A 25,715-nucleotide genomic window follows, 5' to 3' on the forward strand; every position below is an offset into this window, starting at 1 on the left:
AAGCCACGGGGGGCTTTTAAGCAGGTGGATGACGTGATAGACACAAACATGTTCGCCTACAAACCCACGCACGCCCCAGACACGAGCGCGTTCTCTCCCACCCACATTTCACGTTCCTGCCAGGCCTCCCACCTACATCCTCACCCACGGAGTTGCACACACCCTGTCGCACCAGCGGGCAGCACTGCAGAAAACCCTGTGCTGGCTCCCAGCAAAAGTGTCAGACATTCACCCCAGCTGCTTGCTGATTTTGTGGAGCAGCGCCCTCTGATCCAGCCCTTTGCACACTCCACATTTGCACAGACGTGCACGTGCCCCCTCCCAACCACCCCCACAGTGTGCAGGGTCATAACACTCCCCTGCACATGGAAGGTGGCTCCTAGCTTGGGCAGTACTTTCATAGACGTTATCTCACTGAATTCTCCCAGCAGCCCTGCGTGGAGGAATTATCAACACCATTTTACAGCTGAGGAAACTGAGGCTCAGAGAGGTGAAGTGACTCTCCCCAGGCCACACAGCTAGAGCTTGACCAAGTCACGATTTGAACTCAAGTCCATCTGGCTTCTAGATCTGTCCATTGGTCCGGCCAGGCTCAGGAGCACGCATCTGTGCTCCTCTCCTCTCCAGGCTCTGACTGAGAAGGTGGCAAGGAACTTAAAACGCCAGTTTCTTCCAGAAACACGTTGATCAACTTGGAAAGTTATTTAGAGCCCCAGTGCATGCCCATCCGCCTGGTGACCTTGAGGCCTTGGGGGGTGGTTCCAGGGGTGGGGCTGGGCACCTGCTAGTCTGCTAGCCTGGGGCAGCTCTGGGCTGGGACCTGACGCCAGGAGCAGAGGCTTCATTTATTTGCATTTGCAAATGAGGCAGACAGCCTTGTCCCCGCACAGGCTGACCCTGGCTGGCCTGGCTCCCAGGACTTGACAGCTGAGGTCCCAGGGTATAGCCCCGAGCCCAGCAGCCTGGGTTGCTTCTCTCCTGCCTTCTCTCCTCCCTGCCCCTCAGAGCAGAGTGCCTTGTGTAGGAGAAAGAGCGTGGGCTTCAGAGTCAGCCAGAACGAGAGTTACAGCCCAGCTCTGTCACTCCTGCCTGGGGGACCTTGGCCGTGGTGTTTAACCTCCCTCTGTGTCAGCTTCTCCTTGGAATAAGAAGTGAAGAGTATCTCTTTCTGAAGATGATTGAGGAAGGTAAAGGAGTCAGGTACTCAGAAAGCTGACTCATAGGACTCAGTTCTTTTAATCTTTCTTTTTTTTTTCTAATGACAAAAATCATCAGTGCGCATTGTAAAAATCCAAACAATGCAGAGAAATATATCCTGTAGAAGGCAGAAGTTCCTAGGGGTCCTGTTTCCCAGAGATAACCCATGTGAACTTTTACATGTAATTTAAAATTTTTACAAGTGAGATTTTTTTGGTGCAACCTGTTTTTTTCACTTAACAGTATACCTCAAATTCCCTTTTCCGTCAGGACTAGAAACCTCCTTTGTCACCACTGCATGGTCTTCCGTGGTTTGCACATGCCTTGTGTGTTTAACCAGCTTCCAGGTTTCAGCTATGGCAAACCCTGCTGCAGTGAATGTCCTCTGTTCATATATTTTTGTGCTTTTTTGTAAGTATTTCTGGGGGATAAATGCCTAGAAGTGGAGTTGCTGGGCCAAAGAGCGTGCACATTTTCATCCTTAATGGGAGTGGCAAGCAAACCGGCAGAGAAGTAGCAGCAATCCATGTGCCGCGGGAGACCCAGGAAAGTCCATCTCCTCGAAAGAATGGGAATTTATCCACTGCCTCTGCCCTTGACCACAGACCCAGGAGTCAAGAGGAATCGATTCCACATGTGGGAGGTGCCTGGCAGGTCATCTAGTGAAACCCCATGCTCCCATTATTCTTCCTGTTCCCATACTTTGGCATCTCCCCCTTCATCCCTTCCTGCCTTTGCTTGACGGGGAGCTCAGTACCTTACACGGCTCTATTCATCACATTATTTCTCATGTTGGACTCTGGTCTACCTTCTCACAACTTTCACCCAGGAGCCCTGCCTCAGTCCTCAGCAGCCTACAGAGGAAGGAAAAAAGGAAGAGAGAAGGGAAGGCCAGGAAATGCTCATGGTTAATATTTACATACTTTACATGTATGAACTCATTTAATCCTCATGACAACGCTTGGAGGCAGACACAGTTGTTATCCCCAAATTATAGATGAGGAAACTGAGGCTCAGAGAGGTTAAGTAACTTGCCCAAGTCCCACAGCTGTTAAGTGGCAGAGCTAGGATATAAACTCAGGCAGTCTGGCTCCAGGGCCCACACCTCTGATGTTATGCTGTCTCTCCGGGCAGGAGCTTGTAATTTATTGAACAACACCTACTGTATACTCAGCTTCCGCTCACCAGTGGCCTGGAACCCATGAGGGAGCAAACCCACGGGCTAGGAGGAAGAGGGCTGGATTTAACAAGGCCTCAGCACTGCAGGGTTTGGCATCTGAGCAGTGAGGCCACAGAGCACCAGGCACAGCTGGAGAACAGTCCGGGCAGTGTCACTGGGCTTTGCTTTGAGGTGGGTGAGGCCTGGCTCTGATGCCAACACCCAGCACCATTGTCTGGCCCAGAGCGGGTGTCAGGACGTGTGTCCTGAATGAGTGACTAAGCACAGGAATGAAGGGCACACGGGGGAGTGGGTGGGTGATGGAGTGAGTGAGTGAAGGAATGCATGGAGTTCAGCAAGGGAGACCCCCTGGGCTGCAGAAGCTGGGAAAGGACAATAAGGTTAAGGAGGGAGGCGGGGGGGTTGGGGGGGCGTGGAGGGGGGTGGCTCTAAGACTGCGCAGCCGATGGGTGCTGGGAAGGCCCCTGTGCACGAGCTCCGGCCACCCTTTCCCTGGGTGCTAAGGGCGGCAGCCTGTGCCGGCCCATTGGTAAGTTGTCCTGTGCCCACGTGGGCAAGGGCTAGAGCCGCTGGGTTTGGGCTTCGAGTGTGATACCATGGGCGAGTCATCACCTCTGTCCCGGCTTCACTTTTCTTCTGTGTAGAATGGAGGTAATGAACATTACCTGCCTTCGGTTCCTTGTGAGGCTGTTGGGAGGGTCTAGAGCAAAGGTAGTCTATAAACTGTAAAGTGCCAGGTGGGATAAGCGGATGTTGTTATTAGGGAGCAGGAAGAGGCCCCGTGGCTCGGTCATCTCAGTGTCACTCCTCCCTCCTGCCCCCGGTGCAGGGAGGGGTCAGTCCCCAGGGAGGCGGACGGTCAGGCTTAGGCTGCTGCAGGCCTTGGGCCACCTGGGCAGGGGAGGCACTGGCGGGCAGCTGGCGGATGGGAGGCCCGGCTCCCAGGTGCTGTGCCCCCGGGTGGGGGCCAGTCCCATGACCTCCTCTCGGGGCTGCCAACCTGTTGTTTGCTCAGGAGGCCGCTGCCTGGCGCAGCTCTGGGATCCGGTTGTCTCGGCGCTCAGCCAGCACAGGGTGAGGGTGCGGTGCCCCCGAGCCACCTTCCTGCTCCCCTCTGCCCTGCCTGGTGCCTAAGGTCCTCTCCTCCCGCCCCCAGAGGGGCCCTGCCAGCTCTGCCACTGGGCGGCTGCGAGACCCCGGCCCATCTTGCAACCTAGCTGAGCCTCTGCCTCCTTGTCTCTGAAATGGTGTGAGGATAACAGCAGCCTCAATCAGAGCTGTTGTAAGGATTACAGGACATCACAGCTTGGCTCCCCCCACCACCCCCCTTGTTTCCTGTGCCCTCAACACTCCCTCTCGAGTCCTGGCTGAGGTCAAAGGTGCCTGGGGAAAGGAGAGCCAGGAGCAGCCGCGCCTGTGTCCCCCACGCCCCTGCTCTCGCCGCCCCTCCCCATGGGAGCCCAGGCCTAGCTTCAGAAACTTGCTCACCGGCTGCCCCTGGCCACCTTCCCTGGCACCTCGGCAAGGCCACGGGCAAGCAGTGCCAGATGGTTGAATTCCGGAGACAATGGGCTTCTGTGGCCCCCGAGGGGGCAGTTCCAGGGTGGCCTGTAGTCTCTGGTTTCAGGAGATTAGAGTCCCCTCAGACCTGATACCACGGCTGGGAGGCACGGGCAGCCTCCCAAGCCCCATCCAGAGGGCCCTCTCTAAGGGGACTAAAGGTTCACAGGAGTAACCCTCCGGTGCGGGACCCCTTCTCGCTTTGAGGTCTGTGCCCTTTCCCCATCCCCCCGCCCCAACGTGAATCACCAGTTTGGTAGAACCGGTTGGTCTCATGGAGACCAGGGAGATTCAAGGGACCCTGAGCTCTGGTGACCAGTGCTGGGCTGGCCTGGACCCCTTAGGCCTCAGTCCTGGGCTAGCCCCCCACAAATCCTTCTCAGCCTTATGTTCGTTGGTTGGCTGAGCGCCTCTTCTGCCCTCCCAACACCCCTCAGGACTGGTTTCCCAACGTGTGTGTGTGCTGTCCAGCACCTGCCCGGCTCCCCTGCTCCCCGTCACAGGACTCCTGCCTTGGTGGTCATGTGTCACCTGCTCTGGCCACCAGAGTTTCACCTGTTTCAATTGCATTTTAAAGCATGAATGGTTTACCGGGGAGAAAAGAAGGAAAAAGGAGCTCCCAGCAAAGGGCAAAGCCTGTGCAGAGGCTCAGCAGTGGGAAACTGCGCGTTTGGAAAGCTGCCTGCAGCCCAGCCAGGCTAGGGCAGGAAGCCGGGGGTGTGGGGATAAGGCTGGGAGACTCAGCAGGGGTCAGACCCACCGGGGGGCCTCCATTCAGGGCAGCTCTCTCTGAATGGCCAAAGGGCCAAGTCCTACTCACAGGATAGCTCAGCCACCCCTCTGGTGCCCTGAAAGGGTGGGTTCTCTGGGAGAGCAGCTAATAAAAATAAAAATAATGGCAAACACTTCTACTGGGCTTACTTGCTTACTCTAATCCGTGGCTTAGGAGGTGGGTACATTGTCTCTCATTTTGCAGATAAGAGAAAAAGACAGGACCCTCCTACCAACTCTGCAGCTGGTTAACAGGTGGGAAGCAACCCAGGGAGGCATCTGGTCACCTGTCCTCCGTCGTCCCTTTCTCCCCAATCACACCTGGGTCTGACCTGCAGTTTTGCAGAGTGTGGATACCCCCCTGAGAGGCCCCCCCACCCCAGCGCAGCATCTGTGGCCCTGGACCGGTGGTGGCCTGGTTCTAGTTCCTAATCTGCTCCCGCCTTGCTGGGTAACTTCAAGTTGGTTGTTTAACCTCTCTGAACCTCAGTTTACCCTTCTGGGAATGGAGGATCCTAGCAACTGCCTTATCTCCCGCTCCAGTTCCGGTGAGACTTCCAGGAGTGAACAGATAAAGAGGGCTTTTGAAAAGTAGAAAAAGCTGCACTCACGACACTGCAATTATTACTGATACCTCAATATGGAGATAAGGGAGGGGGAGGAGGTGCAGTGACAGTTGCCAAGTTACCGGGAGCTGTCTGCAGCAGCTTCCGGCCTGGCCCATCCCACTCAGGAGCTGGGGCACTGGGTCCCTCCCCACACACCCCGCCGCACCCTTTCCCTGGGAGAGATGGGCACTCCGAGAGGGAGGGGAGCTAGGGCCAGATGGCTGGTGGCCACACACCTGCAGGGCCGGAAGGTGACCCTGGAATGTGGCTGGCCCAGACTCGAGGTGTGCTCTGGCTTTCTGTGTGACCTTGGGCAAGTCACCTCCTTTCTGGCTGCCACCTATTCCTGTGTCCAGGTGTCCTGTACCTACAGGCAGGTGTCCAGGCCAGACAGAGCAGCATTGGAGCTGGACCTAGAGAAGGTGCTTGGCGGTGGCGGCAGGAACCCAGGGCTGTGATGGGGAGGCCGCTGGGGGCTGGGTGACAGGACTGAGGGCCTGGGTTGAGAGCGGCTTTGATGCGTGTAGTAGAAGAACCCTGGGCTAGAGTGAAACCCTGGCACTGCCCTTTCCCTGGAGTGACCTTGGGCTTGTCACTTAACGTCTCTGAGCCTCAGTTTTCTTATCTGGAAAAAGGCTGATAATAATCCAGCCTCACAAAACTGCCATGGTGATTGAATGAGACAATGCCTGTGTAAACTGTAGAGTGCTGTGCAGATATGACTGCGGTCCTGGCCAGGGGAAAGGAAAAGTGGGGAGAGTTCCCCATGTCCCAGCTGCTGCGTGTGCAGGAAGAAGGCAAAGCATTTTAAGCTGAGCCAGGCCATAGGGTCAGGAAGGTTTCCAGAGAAGTGGGGAGGGGGCAGAGACTTGGGAGGCCCCCGTGTGAACGGAATGATGGAGATCAGGAGGAGACAAGGGTGGGATAGAGAAAGGGGAGGGACAGAGAGATTCAAGTTCATGAGAGGGAGGAAAATAACCAAATAGGGGGAGGTCTGCGGAGACCAGAGGCAGAGGAGAGTGCGTGGTGGGCTAGAAAGGTGGGGAAGAGGTGTGTGAGAGGTGAGGAAGGCTAAGAGGAGGAGGAGGCATCAGGAGGGTAGGGGGTAGGGAGAGAGGCAAGAACCTGAGTTTATTCATTTCTTCAGAAGCCCTGATTGAGCAACTACTGTTTTCTAAGAGATAATAGAGTGAAGCATTAGGACAGCGTCTAGATCCGATGGTTGGAGGTTCAAATCCTCTGTATTTCACTTACTATCAGCGTGACCTTGGACACGTTGCTTAACCTCTGTATCTTAGTTCCCTCCTCTGAAGCAGGATTAAATGAGGTAATACAAGTGAAGCCGTTCGCGCAGGGTCTGCACACGGTACATCCTGCATCAGGGTTGGCTGCCGTTTCTGGAGTGACAAACCTGGGTTCAAATGCCTGCTCTGCCTCATTAACTGTGCGACCTTGGGCAAGTTAATATACCTTTCTGAGCCTGTTTCCTCATGTGTAAAGCAGGTAGATTTTGAGCACCTACCTCACTGGGGAGCTGTAAGGATTAAGAAAACTCATGGAAGGCGCAGGGAGGCTGTGGCTTTTGTTATTATTGTCCTTCTATCCCTGCAGAGCTGGGATGGATTGGGGCAGGCAGGACCCAGGGCCTCTGATTTCTGCTCTGTTCTCATCCTGGAGCCCCTCGCTTCCCCTGCCCCTTAGGGCCTCAGCAATGACCTTTGAGGTGGAGGAGTTGCCTGTGAGGGGCAGACTCTGGACAGCCAGGAACCGGAGAGCTGAGGGCCTTGGGCAGCGCTCCAACAGAAGCAAGAGCCCCCTTGTCTTGAGAGACCTACCGAGTCCTGTGCCAACGTGAGCAGTCCTGAGTGAGGGGACACCTGGACACAGGGAAACGGAGGTGGGTTCTGGAAGGGGAGCGTGTTAGGGAGCTGCTGCCAGGCTGACCTACAGTGGCCACAGTCTGAGCCTTGGGGTATGAGAGGGGACAGACAGAAGGACAGCACCCGAATAGCTCAATCATGGGCAAAAACCTCCACTCGGCGGCCAGGGCCACCAAGACAGTGGTCTCTACCATCAAGGGGACACAGCTTCACCTGGGCTTCAACTCCAGGACTTCCTGGCCCTTGGACAATCTCTGCTCTCCATGCTGACCTGGCACCGCCTTGCTTTGTCAAGGGCATGGGCTTTAAATTCTGACTCTGTCACCCACTTGCTAGGGGAAGTGGCTTCATCTCTCTGAGCTTTAGTTTCTCCATCTGTAAAAAAAGGGGATAAATAATGCCAGCCTCCCAGCACAGTAGTGAAGGTGTAATATGCCCGACACAGTTCCAGGCACATAGTCGGTCTCAAGGGTCCCCATGGCAGCCTCAGTGGAATTTGCCCGGACCATTTCTTTCTTTCTTTTTTTTTTTTGACTCGTGAATTTGTTTTTATTTTTATTGGGCTATAGGGGATGGGTTGGGAAGTATCTCTGTAAGTTATGCCCCACTAGGGAAATGTCCGTTCTGATTTTCCTGGGGCAGCTTTCGGAGCTTTTTCTTTTTCTTGGAGCCGCTGCTCTTGCTGGCAGCAGCCTCTTCAGGTCCACTGCTGAGTGGCTCCTCCTTGGAAGAGAATTTCCTCTTTTTATTGGGGACCCTCTTGTTTCCTGACTCTTCAGGGTCACTATCTGGTTCCTCTTTGGGGAAAGATTTCTTCCTCTTGGGAAGACTTCACTGCCAGCTGTCTCTTCAAGATCACTACTAACCAGCTCCTCCTTGGAAAAAGATGTCTTTTTTTTCGGTTTGGAGGAGACAGATGGGTCTTCCATTCCATCCTCCTGAGGAGCCTCCTGGGGCTTTTGCTTTTGCTTCTTTTTGGGTCTTTCACTTGTCTCCTCACGTTCCTCCGGGGTACTACTGCTCTTTTCTGAAGACGCCAGGGCAATCGCAGCCAGCCTTTTCTTTTCCTCCTTCAAGCGTTTCTTCTCCTGTTTCTCCAGCTTCCTAGTAATCTCAGCAGCCGCTTCCTGTGCCTGAACCATTGCCTCCTTCATGACATCCAGATTCTTTCGTGGAATCTCTCCAGTCTCATAGAAGGACAGTGCCCGGACCATTTCTATGGGCCTCTCGCCACTCCCCCTTCCCCAGTCTCTCCCCATGTCACTGTACCTTGTAATCTACAGAAACCTGTGTTTAGGCCATTTTCTTGCTCACAAACCTTTAATGCCTTCCTACTGCCAACATTCATTCATTCAGTCACTCATCCATTTAACAAATACTTAATGAGACCCTAACGTGGGGAGCCAGAGTTTACCATGAATGCATGAATACCAGAGAATTCATTGAGTGAATAGCTTCTAGCTGCCAGGCTCTATGATGAATTTTTTCTGGAAACTGAGGCTGAGAGGGGTGTGTCACTGATTCAAGGTCACACAGCGGGTAAGTGCCTGGGAATATCTCCCCTACAACGATGCCACAGGCCTAAAATGTCACTGCCACTGTCACTGTCTATCCTCTGGTTCAAGCACTACCCAGTTCAGGACCCCCTTTAAAGATGCGCTAGCCCCCCTGGGAGGCGGAGAGGCGTCTGGTGCCTGCGGCAGGGCTATGGACAGTTCCTCTGAGCTGTTTCTCCCTGAGTAGCTGGGCCCAGGGGAGCCAGCAAGGGGGCTCGGAGCTTCCTCAGCATCTCCTTCCTGGGCCAGGTTCCCACAGGCCCTTCCCCTCTTGGGGTGTGGCAGTCCCAGCTCCGCCTGACTCAAGCGGGCCGTGGGCTGAATGACTCACCCTCTCAGGACCAGCCTTAGTCGAGGGACTGGGGCGGGGGTGCAGCCACGTCGGGGTGGCCCTAGGTGGTGGGTGGAAGCCAGGACTGCTTGCCCAGTCCTGGGCCACCTGGGTCCCAGGAACCACTGGGCATTTCCTCTCCCTGACCCCAGAATTAGCCTCCTCAGCAGGCTTTCTAGGGTAATAGGAGCTGACTTCACCCTCACCAGACCTGCTTCCTTTTCTCAGGGAGGGCCATGGGTGTGGGCAAAGAGACTGGGCTTGGTGTCAGTCAAGCGCCACTCAGATGCTGCTCTGCCGCTGACCAGCTGTGTGAACTCGGCATGCCTCTGCATCCTCATCTGTAAAGTGGGAATGCCAGTGTGGTGATGAGTCTGTGCCCTCAGGCCTGGAAAGAGGGGCTTGGCACGGGACCTGGCACATAGTCGACCCAATGAGTGTCCGTTATTGTTATTGTCATTAATAATAGCAGTGGCCCAGGTGGCCTCTCAGCCTTAAGGCTACTCTGTCCCTAAAGGCTCAGGGAGAGGTGCATAGAGGCTGGGCTACCTTGCTTAGTCCAGACGTCAGGGCTCAGCCCTTTACAGCAACCCTCACTGCCCCCTGCCTCAGTCTGCCCATCTTCAGAATGGGCTGTGGACATCCTCTTGGCTGGATTATGGGTTAGGGAGGCCTAATGGAGAGCTGGAAGTGAGACCCTGTCTACAGCTCTGATCCCTGGGGAAGGAGAGCCTGTTTGGCAGCCCTGCTCAGGAAGCCCCTCCTCTCCTGCCTCCTGGGGAACCCAGGCCCCCTCCTCCATGAAATCTGTCCCCCTTAATGTCCCCCAACTCTGAGAGTGACTCTCCCTCCCAAAGTTCACAAATCTCCCAACTTGGGGCCCTCCCTGACCTCAGACTCTTTTTCTCTTCCAGGAGGAGTGATGGGCAGAACCAGCGCTTCCCTCAGGCACTAGACCTGCCACGAGTGGACTTAGTTCCCTCCCAGACTGCTTCACTCCACCCTAAGGTAAGTGCCCCCCTCCCCACAGCCCCAGGTCTGGAGACCCCCCCCAGGGCCAAGAGATACCTAGGAATGACTGCTGTGCAGAGGTAAAATGTTTGGGTAGATGCTCCTTGGGGTTTAGCCCCCCCAAAGGGATACCACTCCTCACCCCTGGGTGGGCCCGGTACAGTCTCAGAAGTTGAACCAGGGTCTGTAGCACTGTTGGGGGCAAAACAACTGGGAATAAACTGGCCAAACAGCTATTCTTCCTTATATTCGTTATCAACATCACCATCAGTTTCCTCATCTGTACATCAGGTATAATGATAATACCCCACTTCACAGGGCTACTGTGAGAGGTAGCCCTGTGAAGTGGGGTAAAGTGTGAAAAGTGATGATAAAACACTCTGTGCACAACATCTGGCACAGAATAAAAGCCCTATAAATGAGGCTATTCTTGTTATCATCAAAATCAAATGTTTGCCCAGCACCTGACCTGTGTCAACTTTGTGCTGGGCACTGAGGTGCCGAAATCAATCTGACACAGACCCTGCCCTCAAGGAGCCATAGTCCAGTTAGGAGATAAATAACTAAACAACTTATACGGGGTGTCAAATACCAGTAATAGCCACTAGCATTTATTGAGATTTACTATGTGCCAGGTGGGTACGTAATGCTTTACATGCAGTATCTCATTTCATTCTTAAACTCTAACTACTATGTACTTATATTAGTACTCTTATTAGTCCCATTTTGCAGATGAGAAATCGAGGCTCAGAGAGGTTAGGTTTTGGTCTAGGACCAAAACTCATGTTATCTGACCAGAGTGCCTAGTCTGGTGGCATCTCTAACGCAGAGGGTAATAAGCTCTCACTTTTGTAGTACACTTTTCAGTTTCTAAAGCACGTCCACAGATATCATGCCTCTTGGTCCTTCCATCAAACCTTGGTGGTAGGCATTCTCCAGATGAGGATCTAGATGCTCAGAGAGGGGAAGTGGTTTTCCCAAGGTCACACAGCCAGGAAATAGCAGAGGCAGTATCTGCCAAGCTCCTTTCCCAGTGCTCTGACCTGGAACAAGGGCCATATACCTCTTCTAGACCAGGAGGGCACATGTCCAAGGAATGGTGTACTTTTGGATCACCACCTCCAAGGGGATCCAAGTGCAGCGGGTCCTAGGGACCATATCAAGGGGTTCTTGAGATCCTCTCCTGTTGTCTGTGCCTGGGTGACAGCCCAAGACTGGGCCACGTGGATCCTGGGACTTGGCAGGTAGGGAGCGACTTCATGGCAGCTGGGCTCAGAAGTGAGTCTCCCAGTCCCTCTCCCCCTAAGCATCCAGTAGGAGGCCTGGGTTCACTTCCCCTTCCTGGGCCTCAGTGTTCCTGTTGGAAAAATGAGGGTTAGAAGAGCCCATCTCCCTGAGTCCTGCCTGCTCGGCCAGCCTGGGGCTGGCCTTCTCAGATTAGCTCTGAGCTACCTCCCCTCTGCCCAGTTTGGCTAGAAGCCTCCATTTGTGCCAATGCAGCCCAGCCGGCTGCGGGCTCCAAACTGCCCCATCCCAACAGCCCACCCCCACCCCAGAATCAAGACACAGTCTGTACATCATACTCCTTTGACAGGAAAGGAAACCAGGGCCCAGAGAGACTGGGTCCCCAGCAAACCAGTGGTGGGGCTGAGGGGGTCCCAGGTCTGTGACACATTCTCCACCCCTCCCCCAGCTCTGCACACATTTATAATGTTGATGGTGGAGCCAGTGTGAGGGGCAGTTGACCTCCCTGTGCCAGTGGGCAAATCCCTGCCCCTCTATGGGCCTCAGTTTCTGATCTGTAAAATAGAGGTGGCAGTTTTTTTTCTACCCACCTTGCCAGCTTGCAATTGGGGGATGACTGTGAAAGTAATTTTGGAAAGTTCAAATTAGGAAGCTGAACTATTATTAGCATCATTATGTTCCCAGGGCAGGACAGAACACCCAGAAAGGACATCCCCCTCTCACTGGGAAGCCACATTTGTGTAGACACTGAGCTATCCAAGACCCTCCTACCCTGTCCTGCTGTGGGATTTTTTCTGCTTGAGGATTTAGAAATCTGCACACATGTACATACACAGCCTACCCACACCTACATACATGGGTACATTCACGTCTGCAGATGTGTTCAGAGACTTGCACATGTACACATGCATGTATATACAGATACACGTGTACAAACACACAAATATGCACACCCAGGATGTCCCCATCTGATCTCAGAGTCACACACATCTACACAGCTGCATGCACACATGTGCACGCCCTGCACTCCTGGCACACAGATGTCTCCGGTGATGCGAGCAGCTCTTGCCTCCTCCCAGTGTGGGAATGAATGTTTCTCTGGCTGCATTTCGATGGGTGCCCGGAAGCGCTCAGGCCTGGAAGTGCCTGTGTGAATCAATATTTGCTGCTGTTAATTATTAAAAACAAAGCTACACTGTGTCTGGAATACACATCTCCAGAGTTCCCACCAGCTTCCTGGGCTCCAGCCTGACCCAGGGCCAGGTCTGGGGGAAAGGAAGGTGCGGTGCCTTCCTTCCAGGAGGCCTTGGCCCTGGAGATGGAGAGTGGTGGGTAGCTGCCAGCAGCTCCTTCAGGAAGCTGAAGAGAGGTTGGGTACTGAGCTGGTGGGCAGCCCTGCCCCGCAGGGTCTGAAGCAGCTGGTGTTGGCCACAGCTCAGGAAGCAATTGCTGCTTTCCCAGCATCTGTCTGGGGAGGGGATGCTGAGGCCCTGCCCCACACTGTACAGTGGCAGACACAATGCAGGGTCAGCTGGAAGGGCTTGAAGAGGCCTTATATTTTACAGATGGGGAACCTGAGGCCTACAGAGGTGGCAGGGACTCACTCAGGTCTATTCAGCAAGTTGAAGCAAGGCCAGAGCTAGAACCTACATATGCTGAAGTCTTCTCCATGTGTGGGTCCTTGGCAGGCCCTGTTCCCTCCCTCTCCCAGAATCAGGGGCAGTTAGGGACAGGTATGGGCATGGGGCCTGGGGAAGGGAGGGTACAGGTCAGCCACTGGCAGGAATTAGAGGGGGGTGGAGGTGGGAGGGGAGAGAGCTTCCCTGGATTCCCAGTTCTGCCTTTTCCGAGCTGTGTGATCTTCAGCATGATATTTTATCTCTTGGAATCAGTTTTCTCTTCTGTAAAATGGGGATGACACTCGTACCTCTTGAGTTGTAGGGCGAGGATAAGACTTGCAAAGGGTCCAACATTAAGTAGATGCTCAAGAAAAGCCCTCTGTCTCCAAGGTAACCCCCCCACCCCCGCCACTTCCTCCCCGACTTCAAAGCCCAGCCCAAGAAGCCCATCCCTGAGGCCCTAAGGCGTGGTACCCAGAGTTTGGGAAGGTAGAGGAGGCAGGCTAGGGGTGCACTGGAGAGCCTCGGGGCTCAAGGGCCCGCGCCGAAAGCTCCTAGCGCGCTAGCAAGAGCGCGCAGGCGCAGTGTCCGGGAACCGCACCGGGGGCGGGGCCTCCTGTGTCCCCGCCCCGGATCCCCGAAGCCCCGCCCCGGTCCCGCGCCGCCCGTACCTGGCGCCCCGCCCCCTCAGGGCCCGGGAGCCCGGCGAGCCCAGCGCAGGCAGCGCGCCGCGGGAGCCCGAAGCCGGGAGCGCGGAGCTCAGCGCTGCGGGGCCCGGGCCGGGGCTCGCGCGGGCCGGAGCCGGCTGGGTCAGCTAAAGCGCTGCCGGGGTGGGGGCCGGGGCCAGGGCCGGGCCGAGCTCGGGATGGCGCAGCCGCGGCCCCTGGAGACCCCGGGCCGTCCTCGGAGGGGATCGCTGCCCTCTGGGGCCGCCTGGCAGGTGAGGACCAGGGCGAAGGCGGCCTGGCCGAGGGGGTCCGCGGGAGACGGATCAGCCCAACTTCTTCGGAGCCCGGCAGGCTCTGCCCCAGTCAGGGCGGGTGTGCGAGGCTCCGTCATGGAGGGTGTGTTAGCTTCTGGGCTGACACACGGCCACCGAGGCCACAGGGCACACCCCTGCCCTGGGGTCCCAGGCCTTGAGCTCTTTCTGCAGCTGCCTACGGAACAGAGTGCCCGTGGTGGCACTGTGGCTCTGGGCTACAGGGGCACTCTGTGTGTGTGTGGATGTGTGTGTGCGTGTGTGTGGATGTGTGTGTGTGGGCGCTAGCCTTGGGACCACTTCATCCATCCCCTCCCCCCTTTAGGAAGGGTCTGAATGTCACAGTGTAACTTTGCTTGGCGCCCTGGGGCACTTCACTCACAGCCTTCCATGTGTCAGAGCGTCTGATGCACTAATGAGGCTGTATCTGTGGGCATCACTTGTTGCTGTGTGTGCGCTCTGGGTGACAGTACCATGTGTCAGTGTTTATGTGGCTGTGACTCCCAGTGCGTTGTCCCTGGCCATGTAAGGCCATGTTACCCTGAGTGGGGTATTCTGGGGGACATCAGTGCACCTGTATCACTCGTGCTGGGACTGTGCTGGGCTGAGGTTATGTGGCTCACCCAGGCACAGATGCTGATGTTGCTGTTGTGCAAGGTGTTGGCTGACAGGCGTGTTTGTCTACCTGGACTGCAGATGTGTGTCTGTGGTCTCTGCTCTAATTGCCTGTGGAATTGTCTCTTCCAAGCTCAGAAGTGTTGGGTGTGGCCACAGGGGCCATGGGTCACCATCTCCTGTGGACTCCTGTCATGCATTTTACAGGGTGGGTTTTGCCTCTGTGGGCAGGCCTCACAGTGTGCACATGGGGTGTCTGTGTCTTGTGATCTTTAACAGACAGCTCTGTGTGTGTGTGTGTGTGTGTGTGTGTGTGTGTGTGTGTGTGTGGTTCAGACCAATGCCCGTCATCCTTGGCGATTAACCACTTCCACAGTTGCTGCATGCTTTTTCTTTTTCTCAAAACTCATTTAATGTTATGGGATCAAGTCTGTCATGTCTGTTATACAGGGAGTGTGACTGATGGGGAAGGGTGAACTTGTGCATGGCAGTGGGGCTGTGTGGCTCAGTTTCCATGAACATACCTGCCTGTGTCCGCGAGGGCATGTTATTGTGTCTCTCGGCACGCGGATGTGAGAGTAGTTTTGTGGCGTTCGTGTAGCTTCGTGTGCAATTACTGGTGCAGTTGCACAGATCTGCATGGGGTGGGTTTGCATTTGTGTGTGCGGCTCTTATGGGACATAGACCTGTATGTGTGTGAGGGAGTGTGCTGTTGTGTAACGTAGGACACTGACACGTGTATTTGTATGTTAGCGTGTAGCTGTAAGAATTGATGTGCACAGACCCGGTGGGTTTGTGCGTGTGGGTTTCTGTGTGTTTGCTTTCTTTGGTACAGTGAGACTGTGTTTAAATATTGGTGTGCAGGCCTGTGTGTGTTTGAGCAAGAGAGAGAGAAAGAGAGAGAGAGGGAGTGTGTGTTTCCTGGTGCACAACCCCATAGCACATGTGTGTGTGAGCTCAGGCAGTGCCCCCACTGGACAGCAGGAGCCGACTGAATTGAGGCCTTGGAGGTGCTGGGGGAGGGGCGCTCTCCTAGAGACTCTGGGGGCTTCCCAGGCCCAGCCCCCAGCTCCGCCAGCCGGCAAGGATGCTGCCTTCCAGGAAGGCTCGTAGGGAGCTGGCGCTGGAGAGGCTGAAGCTGCCAAGCACAGCTGGCAGATGCCCGGATTAACCCTGTGTGTGCCCTGGCTAGCCTCAGGAGAGGCTGGCTGGAGTGTGAGGAGGGAGGAAGGGGAATGTGTGGACTCAGACACAGGTATTGGGCCAATGGGACATCCCAGCATTCTCTCCCCCAACAGACGCTCAGCCCACACTGCTTGGGGGGGAGGATGGGGCCCTCCTTCCAGAGGTGAGTGGAACCACAGACCCTCCTGAGGATCCCAGCTGGGCTCGTCTCTGGAGTTGGAACCTGGGGCTCTTCTGAGGGGTCCATGGGCCGATCCGGGCACTGCCAGTCTTGCAGTGACATGGGGGAGGTGTGTCTCTCCCCAAAGGTCAAGACCTTCTTTGTCTGAGGCAGCAACCTCCTCCTTTGGGGAAGGGGACCGAGTGGGGTGGGCTGCCTGGGGAGGGTGCTGGACTCTGGGCGGACTTCACCGGGCAGTTGGTCAAACTCTGCCAGTCAGTGGCACAGAGCCCCATCCTATGATGTCCCTTCCACTCCCTCTTGCTGCTTGGACAGGTCACGGTGTTTGGTCAGAGTTGGGGGACCAGGAGGGCTGGGGCAGGTGGAGACTCCTCGGGGACTTGTAGGATGAGCTGGGCTACCCCAGTGCTGACCTGCTCTCTCCATCTCTGTTGCAGAACACAGATCTGTTTGAGATGATTGAAAAGATGCAGGTGAGGTGGGCTCTGGAGCCCGTTCTGGGGAGCCATAGAGGGGGCTGGACTGGGGGTGGGGGGCCCTTGCTGTATCTGCAGCCCTACATCTCTCTGAGGACGGGCCGGGAGCTCTCGCACACCGTGCCAGGAGGAGATGTTGGCAGTGCGTTGTCCAGAGCCCTTTGTCTGGGATCGGAAGAGAGGATGGGGACTGATAGTGCCCAACTGCCTGAGTGACCCAGGGCGCAGGCCCCGCTTGCGTCTCTCCAGCTCCCATCCCTGTGTAGGTTGTTGGGGTCAGTGCCTCAACCCACCCCACATACACATACCATCCCCCATCTCCGAAGAGGCATCACAGGCTCTGCAGGACCCTGTGTGGAATGGGGGCAGGGACAGATGCCAGGGCACAGGGCAACCGGAGGCTGGGCTGCAGGTCCTGGGAGGTGTTACGGAACCGGGCAGCCCCTGCCCCCTCTGCCTGACCCCTGCCCATCCTCCACTCCCCAGCCCTGGTCTTCCAGGCCCTCGTCCGTGTTTTTCGCTTGGGTGTGTGTTGGGAGGTGGCCGGGGGACTTGAACAAACCTCAGGAGCTTTCCTGATGTTGGTTCACCCTCCAAAGCCCGTCTCCTGCCATCTTCCTGTTTCTCTGCCTCTCTCAGTCTTTCCATCTCCACCTCTCCCCCTCCTTCTCTCTCTCCCCCTCTCTCTCCCCCTCTCCCTCTTCCTTTCTCTCTCCCTCTCCCTCTTGCTCTCCACAACACGTATCTGTGTAGATGCAGCGGCCTCCCTCCCCAGCTCACACACAAGCGTGCACACTGGCCCTGCCCCCACTCCCAGCAGTGACCAGAGCCCCGAGCCCTCCCTGCTGCTGCCAGCCTCCCGCAGCCCCCGTTCCCTCCAGGAGGGCCAGCCCTGCAGAGGCCTGAGTAACCCGGCGGCCAGCGCCCTGCCCTGGGAGCACCTCCACAGCACCATCTACCTGGAAGGGGTGCTGCTTCCAGCCACATGGGAAGGGTGTGACGGGATGTGCTGCCTTCTCTTTGCAGGGAAGCAGGATGGATGAACAGCGATGCTCCTTCCCACCACCCCTCAAAGTAGGTCTGAACCTGGAACCACTCCACCCTTCTGGGGGCCTTTGGCTTCCTGAGCAGTGCTCTCCAAAGGGCTTGGGGATGGGAGGGGACGGGAAGGGGGAGGCAGACTCCCTCTCTAGGGGTGGGGGAAGCGCTGCCCCAGCCGAGCAGCCAGCCCAGGAGGATCGGCGCCCCCCTTTCGTGAAGTAGTCTTACTGCGGGCTGGTGCTGGGGCCAAGGGGGAAGCAGGGTGTGCCCAGCCCCTGCCCTCTAGGAGGCTAAGGTGTGGAGAACCCCTCCCTTGCTATAGGCCTTCATTCCAGCTCCTCCTCACCCCATCTGCACCACTGTAAACTCACCCCGCCTCTCCAGGCTTTCCCATCTCAAAATCGAAGCCCCATCCCTCGCGATAGCCTGCTGTAAAAGGTTTTTCTTGAAGCCACTTATGATCGGCAGTTGCAGGAAGACTCATACCCAGGACCCAGGAGGCTTACGCTCCCTCTCGCCATGTAGCTCCTGCCTGGGATGGCTGAGGGGGAGGGGGAGAGACGGAGAGATGGGGCGGGGTAGCCTCGTTGCCCCCCAACCTTCATGACGAGACTAACAGGAGGCTTGGGACCAAAGCAGGTGTGAGGAGGCTCGTTAGACTCGGAATTTTCTTGGGGTGGGAGCTGCATAGCCCCTCCAGGTAGGCATACGGTACTATGGTTGGTGATTTGGGACCCCAATAATCCAAGAATATCAGTGGCTGGGCTTAGGGGAGTGGACCCAGGGCTACAAGGATGAGGGTTAAAGTGGGGTTCATGGGCACAAGGCTGATGCTTTGTCTAGAACAGGGCTTCTCAAAGTGTGGTCCTCAGGCCAGCAGCGTCGGCATCACCTGGGAGCTTGTTGGCATATAAATTCTTGGGCTCCACCCAGACACACAGCATAAGAAACTCTGGGGGTGGGGCAAAGCAATCTGTTTAATGAGCCCTCCAGGCCATTCTGATGCACTGAGAACCACTGGTCCAGAGGTTTCTTCTGGGGACGCAGTGAGCCTCCTTTTCCCCAGGCAGGAGACCCAGAAGAGGCTGCCAGCACTCAGTGAGCTAAGCCTGCCTCAGTCCCTGCCTCGTGGGGTCAGCCCACATGGGATGGGGAGATGAGGACGCGGCCCCATCCACAACCCCAGCCCAGGGGTGCTGGCTGAACAACAGGTGTTCTGGGGAGGCTGGAAGTAAAGGGTAAGGACCCCACCCCAGCTGGGCCTCTGCCCTGCTTGTGTTTTGCAGACGGAGGAGGACTACATTCCTTACCCGAGCGTCCACGAGGTAACCGACTGGATCCCACTGAGCCCATCTCCATCCCGAGCCCAGGAGGCACTCCCTCAGGGAGTCTGGACACCCGGGCCCTCCTCCTTGTCAAGAGCCTGACCACAGGCCTTGCTCTGGGTGTTGGAGACTCAGTTTACAAGCCCAAGACTTCAGAGCCCATGTGAACCCTTAGGCCTCTGAGCCAAATATGCCAGCCTCTCGGCCAACGTCATGCTCTCAGCTTTACCTGTCCCCACACTCCCATCCTTTGAGACTGGGACATGAGGCTCTGTGCATCTGGGTCTGTGCCTGCAGTGGGAGGAAAAGGGCTGGAGCAAGTGCCTTGAAGGAGGTGGATATGAGCCCTGGGACCCACATAGGCTCTGGGCTGTACCCTAGTACTCCTTAGCCATGGCAGAAGTGGCTCCAGGTCTGAATCAGGGGGTATCTTGGGGCCCCCAGTGGCGTGCAGTGTGGGTGGCTCTCAGCTGAGTCCTCCTTCAGGTCCTGGGGCGAGAAGGGCCCTTCCCCCTCATCCTGCTGCCCCAGTTTGGGGGCTACTGGATTGAAGGCACCAATCACGAAATCACCAGCATCCCGGAGACAGAGCCGCTGCAGTCGCCCACGGCCAAGGTGAAGCTGGAATGCAACCCCACCGCCCGCATCTACCGCAGGCACTTTCTTGGCAAGGTGTGTGGCCTGCTGGTGTTGGGGGGCTGGGCTGGGTGGGGAGTGGGTCACAGCCCAGCCCTGGGGGAGGCTGGGCCTGGGAGGGAGCGGAACCGTGGGCTGGGCTGGCTGGCTGTCGCAGAGTCCAGGGAGCATGCGTAGTGGATTCACTCATTCAGTCAACAAACATTTATTGCAAAAGGCAGTGTTATGGCATAGTGGTTAACAGAGACTCTACCAGGGTTTGAATCCTGGCTCTGTCACTACATGGGACATCAGGCAAGTCACTTACCCTCTCTGTGCCGCTGTTTCTTTCTTTCTTTCTTTCTTTTAAGATGGGGAGACTGGTTTTTTGTTTTTAATAAATTTATTTATTTTTGGCTGCATTGGGTCTTCGTTGCTGCATGCGGGCTCACCGCTGCTCTTCGTTGCGGTGCACGGGCTTCTCATTGCGGTGACTTCTCTTGTTGTGGAGCACGGACTCTAGGTGCGCGGGCTTCAGTAGTTGTGGCACGCGGGCTCAGTAGTTGTGGCTCGCGGGCTCTAGAGCGCAGGCTCAGTAGTTGTGGCGCACGGGCTTAGTTGCTCTGTGGCATGTGGAATCTTCCCAGACCAGGGCTCGAACCCGTGTCCCCTGCATTGGCAGGCGGATTCTTAACCACTGCACCACCAGGGAAGCCCCTGCCTCTGGTTCTTCATCTGTAAAAACGGAGATGGTGATGATACCCACCTCGTGCCTTTAATGCGACGGTGTTTGTGAGGCATTTAGAATGGTGTCCAGCACAAAGTAAGGGCTCAGTCAGGGTGAACAAGTAATGAGCACCAGCTGTGTACCTGGTCCTGTTCTGGGCACCAGGTATAGAGCAGCAAACAAAACAGACCCAGGCCCTGCCCTCAGGCAGCTTGAGGTGGGGAAGACAGTAATTCCGTGGTGTGACCTGGATTGGTGCAACCCCTGCCCCACCACCTGTCCCAGAGCTGGGACCCTGCCCAGTAATGACCTGTCCTAGTGTCACCCGATGACGATGGCGTTCCAGGCAGGAGCTATTGGGCGAGGCTGTGGGAGCTGGAGGGGAGGTCACACGCTGGGACCTCGTACGTGCCATGTTCCATGCTGAGTGCTGTCTCTGTGTCAGTTTACAAACGAGGTGGCGGAATGTAGCGTGGGCTCTGGAGTCTCGTGGCCGGGGTGCGCCTATTGACTCTTCTGTTTATTGATGGTGTGACCTTGGGCAAGTTAGTTAACCTTCCTGAGCCTGTTTCCTCGTCTGTAAAAATGAGGATGATAAAAGCATCGAGAACCATGTTTGGCACATAGTAAGTACTCAGTAAACGTTAGCTGTTATTATTACATCTTCATAATTACTCCGTGAGATCAGGATCATCCTAATTTTTACAGAAAAGGAAACTGAGGCTCAGAGAGATAAAGCGACTTGGTTAAGTTCACACAGTTACTGAGCTAGGAACTGGACATAGCTCTGGCTGACCTTCCATTAAGACACACTAAGGGAGGGGTCACGTTTCTAGCGTGTGTGCGTGTACTCGTGGGTGCTGGGAGGAGGGGTGACTCCTTGGGGTGTTGGGAAGCTGTGCGAGCTCAGTCTGTGCCCAGGGCATTAGCCTGATGCTGGTGGGTATTGGTGCTAAGGTGGGGGGGACAGGGTGACTGAGACTAAACCAGCAGGCTCAGATTCAGGAGCCATCGCCTGGGGACAAAATCAGAACAGGGCAGGGAATTCCACCTGTGGGTGGAGAGAGACCTGCATCCCCGGAACCCACTGTCCAGAGGCTCTTAATTGGATCTGGCAGGTGGTGGGGCCTGGGTGACTATGTGGGCCTAGCATATGGTTGGTGCACAGAAAAGTTTGCTGAAGGAGTGGTGAGTGATAGAATGAAGGTGGTGCCTTGGGCACTGGGGGATTGGAAGAGGTACAGGTTGGGGGGTCTTAGAGGAGGCATGATGACCAGGGTCAGGCTGGCAGCACAGAGAGGAGGGGCCCCAGGGGCTGGCAGAGAGGCCAGGCCATTCCCGGCTCCAGGTGAGGTGCTGGGGAAGCAGTGGGCCCTGTTCTGGCAGAGGGAGGAAGTTAGGGTGACTTTGGCATTGACCCACTGGGACCCTGAGCCCACTCTCCTTGGGCTTCTCTGGGCCCAGCCAGGGGGGGTCTGGGGAAACTCCCCACCCCGAGGACTTCGGTGCAGACCTCCTTGCCAAGAGCCTGCCACTCCCTCTGTGCAGATAGTGCCAAGCCTTTGGGGGTTTCCATCACTCTGCCCCAGGTCCCCGCAGACTGCCCCTGAGCTGTGGATTTGTGGGGCATGTCCCCTGGCCCCTACATCTTTTTCCTCCCATCCTTTGAGCACAGCTGTTTGTATTTAAACAGGGCTTCCTTCCACGATGACTCCTGGGGTGGGTGTGGCTGAGGAGCCAGCCTCATTCCCAGGGCCGGGCTGGCAGGGGAACCCAGGGCCAGCTGGGGTGAAATCTTCTGGCACTTCCGGCTCTTGGCTTTGGGGCTTCCCCACCCGGAGGTGCCAGACTGCCAGCTCCTCTCTGGGGGTGCCATCCCTGCTGCAGTTCCCCTGGGCCCTCGGGAGCATTTCTTCCCCACCCTGCGTCTTCCCCAGGTGAGGCAGGAGGGCAGGAACCGGCTCAGTCAGCCGGCCAGTGTGTTCATGAGATGTTTCATTTCCTGATTCTCATGGGCCCTGGCTTCAGGGGCCACAGAGCAATCAGTTGACCAATCAGTCAGTTGACATATTTTTATTGAGCACCTACTGTGTGCCCAGCTCTGAGAGGGGCGGGGGCTGGGAGACAGCCATGCAGGTACAGATGTGGTCCTGACTTTGCTGAAGACCCAGAGAGCCAAGGTTACTACAGACATTCAGAGAACACCTACTCTGCGCCAGGCACTATCTCTTTCAGTGCCTGCCACCCTCCCACAAGGTAGTGGGCCTCACTCCCATTTGATAGACTAGGAGACTGAGGCACAGAAAGGTAAGGTGACCTTCTCAGGTTACCCAGCTGGCAAGTGGCAGAGCTGGGATTTGAATGCAGGTCTCTCTGAGGCAGATAGTGCTGTTAGCCCGGACACCTGCTGCTCGGTGAAGGACCCCCATCCGGGGGTGAGCTGGCTTTCTGGTCTGGTTTCTGGGAGCCTCAGGCTCAGCCTCACCCTCTCCCCTGGCCCCCGCCTTCCACCACAGGAGCATTTTAATTACTACTCACTGGACACTGCCCTGGGCCACCTTGTCTTCTCACTCAAGTATGATGTCATCGGGGACCAGGAACACCTGCGTCTGCTGCTCAGGTGAGGGTGGGGTGAGGGGACCTGTGACAGCAGGGAGGGCTGTGGTCTCAGAATCTGAGAGCCCATCTCATTTTACCCACTCTTCTAATTGAGACCCAGAGAGGGCCAGGGATTTGCCTGAGGTTGCACAGCAAGTTAGTGCCCAAGCCAGGCCTGACCACCTCATCACCTCTGGACCTCCCTGGGGTCTGCCCTCTCTGGTCTTACTTGGTGTGGAGGGGCTCCCATCTCCATTTTGCACTGCCTCGCCCCTCAGCATGGGTCTTCTCCTCCCAGGACCAAGTGCCGGACATACCATGACGTCATCCCCATCTCCTGCCTCACTGAGTTCCCCAACGTGGTCCAGATGGCAAAGGTGAGGCCTCTGATCCTTCATGCTGAGCCCCCCGTGGACGCCCCAGGTGGGCACAGAGCTGGGCTGCAGCCTCACCTTTGCACACCCTCATCTTTAGCCCCAGATCCTGGCCTGCCTGCTGTGGCCTGTCTCCAGGGTCCTGCCGCTCACGTGTTCCCGTGATGCCCACGTGCTGGCTGTGTGCTTTGGGCACTCTTTAGAGCACCTTTTGGAGACAGGGGCTCCAGTTCTCTGTACCCCATTCTGAGTGACAGTGAGCCTGCCTCAGGCTTGGTTGTCCCCTCTTTGTCCTCCACTGTCCTCCCCCCAGACCTTAGCCAGGGAGGCCCAGAGGCCCCACCCTCAGGCCCTCCCTTATCTGCTCCCACAGCTGGTGTGTGAAGATGTGAATGTGGATCGATTCTATCCTGTGCTCTACCCCAAGGTATGGCTGGATCTGGGCCCTGCTCACTGGGAGTGGGTGGGTAACTAGGGGACCAAGCATTTATTGGGCACCTGCTGTGTGCAGGGCATTTTTCCTAAGTTCTCTCATTTAAACCTCACAATAACCCTGCAAAGTCCACAGTTTGTGGAAGAGGAACCAGAGGCCCAGAAAGGGTTGGTGCCTTACCCAAGGATGCACAGCAGATAAGGAAGCCTGCATTTGAACCTAGTGCTGTCCTCCTTGGAGGCGAGCCTTCCTTACCTCTGGAAACTCTCAGTGCCATTTGGGGACCCTCCTAAGGGTAATCTGTGCTCCTGAGCCAAGGCTCCACTGGTCTTGCCTTCTGACCCCACAGGGGACCTGGGGAGAGAGAATAACACAGGCATCTCCATAGGTGCCGCCCCACAGACGGCAGCTGCACTTGCAGCTCTGGTGCTGGGTGCTGGGTTTGAGACACTGTGACAATGTGGGATAAAGGGGAGGGACTTCTGTCTTCAGTGAGCCAGGGGGTTTCTGGAAAGCGGTGGGCCCTGAAAGACATGTACAACCTGTGGCTCTGACTGAATTCCAGAGTGAGGTGAGGTCGCTGAAGGGCAGGTGGTCCAGGAAAGGTCGCCTGAAGGAAGGGGCCTCAGAAATCAGGTCCTGCTTCTCAGTTACCGAAAGCCCAAGGTGAGGAGGGGAACTTGCTCAAGGCCCACAGCACACTGGTGGGACTCGGCCTGTTCTAGAATGATGAGGTGGCTTTACAGAAGAGCCGGGGAACAAGTTGGGTGTTAGAGCGGAGTAGGGGCGGGAGCTTATGGGCAGAACTCAGGAGCAATGCGCTTAGCCTTTGGAATCCAACAGACCTGAGTTCAAGTCCCAGCTCTGCCATTTGCCAGCTGTTGACCTTAGCAAGTCAGTTCCTTAAGGTCTCGGAATGTCGGCGTCTTCATCCGTGAGATGCAGTCCGCGGGAGTGCCTCCCTCACGGGCTTGTTCTGAGGAGGAAATGAGTGGATGCATGTGGAGTGCCTGGCACAGCGCTTGGCACATAGAGCAATAAACGGCAACTTGAAAAAGCAGCGTGTTTCACCCATCGTCCTGTCCCCGCAGGCCTCCCGCCTCATTGTGACCTTCGACGAGCATGTCATCAGCAATAACTTCAAGTTCGGAGTCATTTATCAGAAGCTTGGGCAGGTGTGCTCACCTCCTCCTCCCTGCCCCCCACACATCTGGCCATGTACCTGGGACCTCAGACCTTTGCCAGGGAGAGCACCTGCCCAGGGACTCAGTTTCCCAGGAGCTCAGGGGCTGCCAGAGGTCCCCCTTCCAGCCTTCCTGGGTGTGAGTGGGGGTAGGAGGCCCAGCTCGATGACCTCTGCCCTCTGTGCATCCCTAGACCTCCGAGGAAGAACTCTTCAGCACCAACGAGGAGAGCCCCGCCTTCGTGGAGTTCCTCGAATTCCTTGGCCAGAAGGTCAAACTGCAGGACTTTAAGGGGTGAGCATTGGGGTGGGACAAGCAGAGGATAATCCGACCCATGCCCTTGGGCAGGGAGGGAGCCCCCGTCCTGGCCCCCTGGAGGCCTGGCTGGGGCTGGAGACTGAGCCGTGGCCTGGGGGGCCTGGGGCAGGTTCCGAGGAGGCCTGGACGTGACCCACGGGCAGACGGGGACCGAGTCTGTGTACTGCAACTTCCGCAACAAGGAGATCATGTTTCACGTGTCCACCAAGCTGCCCTACACAGAAGGGGACGCCCAGCAGGTAGCCTGGGCACCCACCCACCTGCTTCCCACCTGTCTTCCTGTCCCCCACTTACCTACCCATTCAGTGTCCACCACACCAGACTCAGTGGGCCCTGGGATAGAGAGATGGAAATGATCTAGTCCCCCAACTTGTGGCCTCTAGTTGGGGCAGGGTGACAAGCTACTACAATGTTGTGAAAGCCTCAGTTTCCACATCTGTGAAATGGGGATAATAATGGCACCTACCTTATAGGTGAGCATAAACGAGGGTATGCACCCAGAGTGGCTAGAACAGTATCTGGTACATAGCAGGAGCTCAGTAAATGCGAGTATTTTTACAGGAAATGAAGGCTATTGTCATGTCACATGGGGGCACTTAGACTGGGCAGAGGTGGGAGTCAGGCAAAGCTTTCAAGATAAAGTGACTTTTAGGCTGCAAAGGAGGTAGGAGAGGGAGGAGGAGCATTCCGGGGGAAAGAATAGCTT

General features: G+C 56.3%; 1 protein-coding gene across 16 annotated transcripts in view; it reads left to right on the plus strand.

The window, feature by feature from the left end:
- Positions 1–25,715, plus strand: part of RAP1GAP (RAP1 GTPase activating protein) — a 65,933-nt gene that overhangs the window by 26,481 nt on the left and 13,737 nt on the right. For 11 of the 16 annotated variants that reach the window (XR_014233452.1, XR_014233453.1, XR_014233454.1 and 8 more), the window contains 11 exons: positions 9,998–10,091; positions 16,356–16,391; positions 17,421–17,468; positions 18,722–18,760; positions 19,247–19,432; positions 22,619–22,722; positions 22,999–23,077; positions 23,448–23,501; positions 24,599–24,682; positions 24,885–24,985; positions 25,119–25,248. Coding sequence is in view for 8 of the 16 variants with exons in the window: in XM_082351165.1 (XP_082207291.1) it covers positions 9,998–10,091; positions 16,356–16,391; positions 17,421–17,468; positions 18,722–18,760; positions 19,247–19,432; positions 22,619–22,722; positions 22,999–23,077; positions 23,448–23,501; positions 24,599–24,682; positions 24,885–24,985; positions 25,119–25,248 (955 nt within the window). In the remaining 8 variants the exon portion in view is untranslated. Of the gene's footprint in view, positions 1–9,997; positions 10,092–13,651; positions 13,899–15,875; positions 15,901–16,355; positions 16,392–17,420; positions 17,469–18,721; positions 18,761–19,246; positions 19,433–22,618; positions 22,723–22,998; positions 23,078–23,447; positions 23,502–24,598; positions 24,683–24,884; positions 24,986–25,118; positions 25,249–25,715 lie in introns of those variants that run through there. The other 5 variants (XR_014233458.1, XM_082351171.1, XR_014233457.1 and 2 more) reach the window with 4 other exon arrangements.

Source organism: Balaenoptera borealis (genome assembly GCF_965194805.1).
Source record: "Balaenoptera borealis genome assembly, chromosome: 1".
NCBI classification, from domain to species: Eukaryota; Metazoa; Chordata; class Mammalia; order Artiodactyla; family Balaenopteridae; genus Balaenoptera; species Balaenoptera borealis.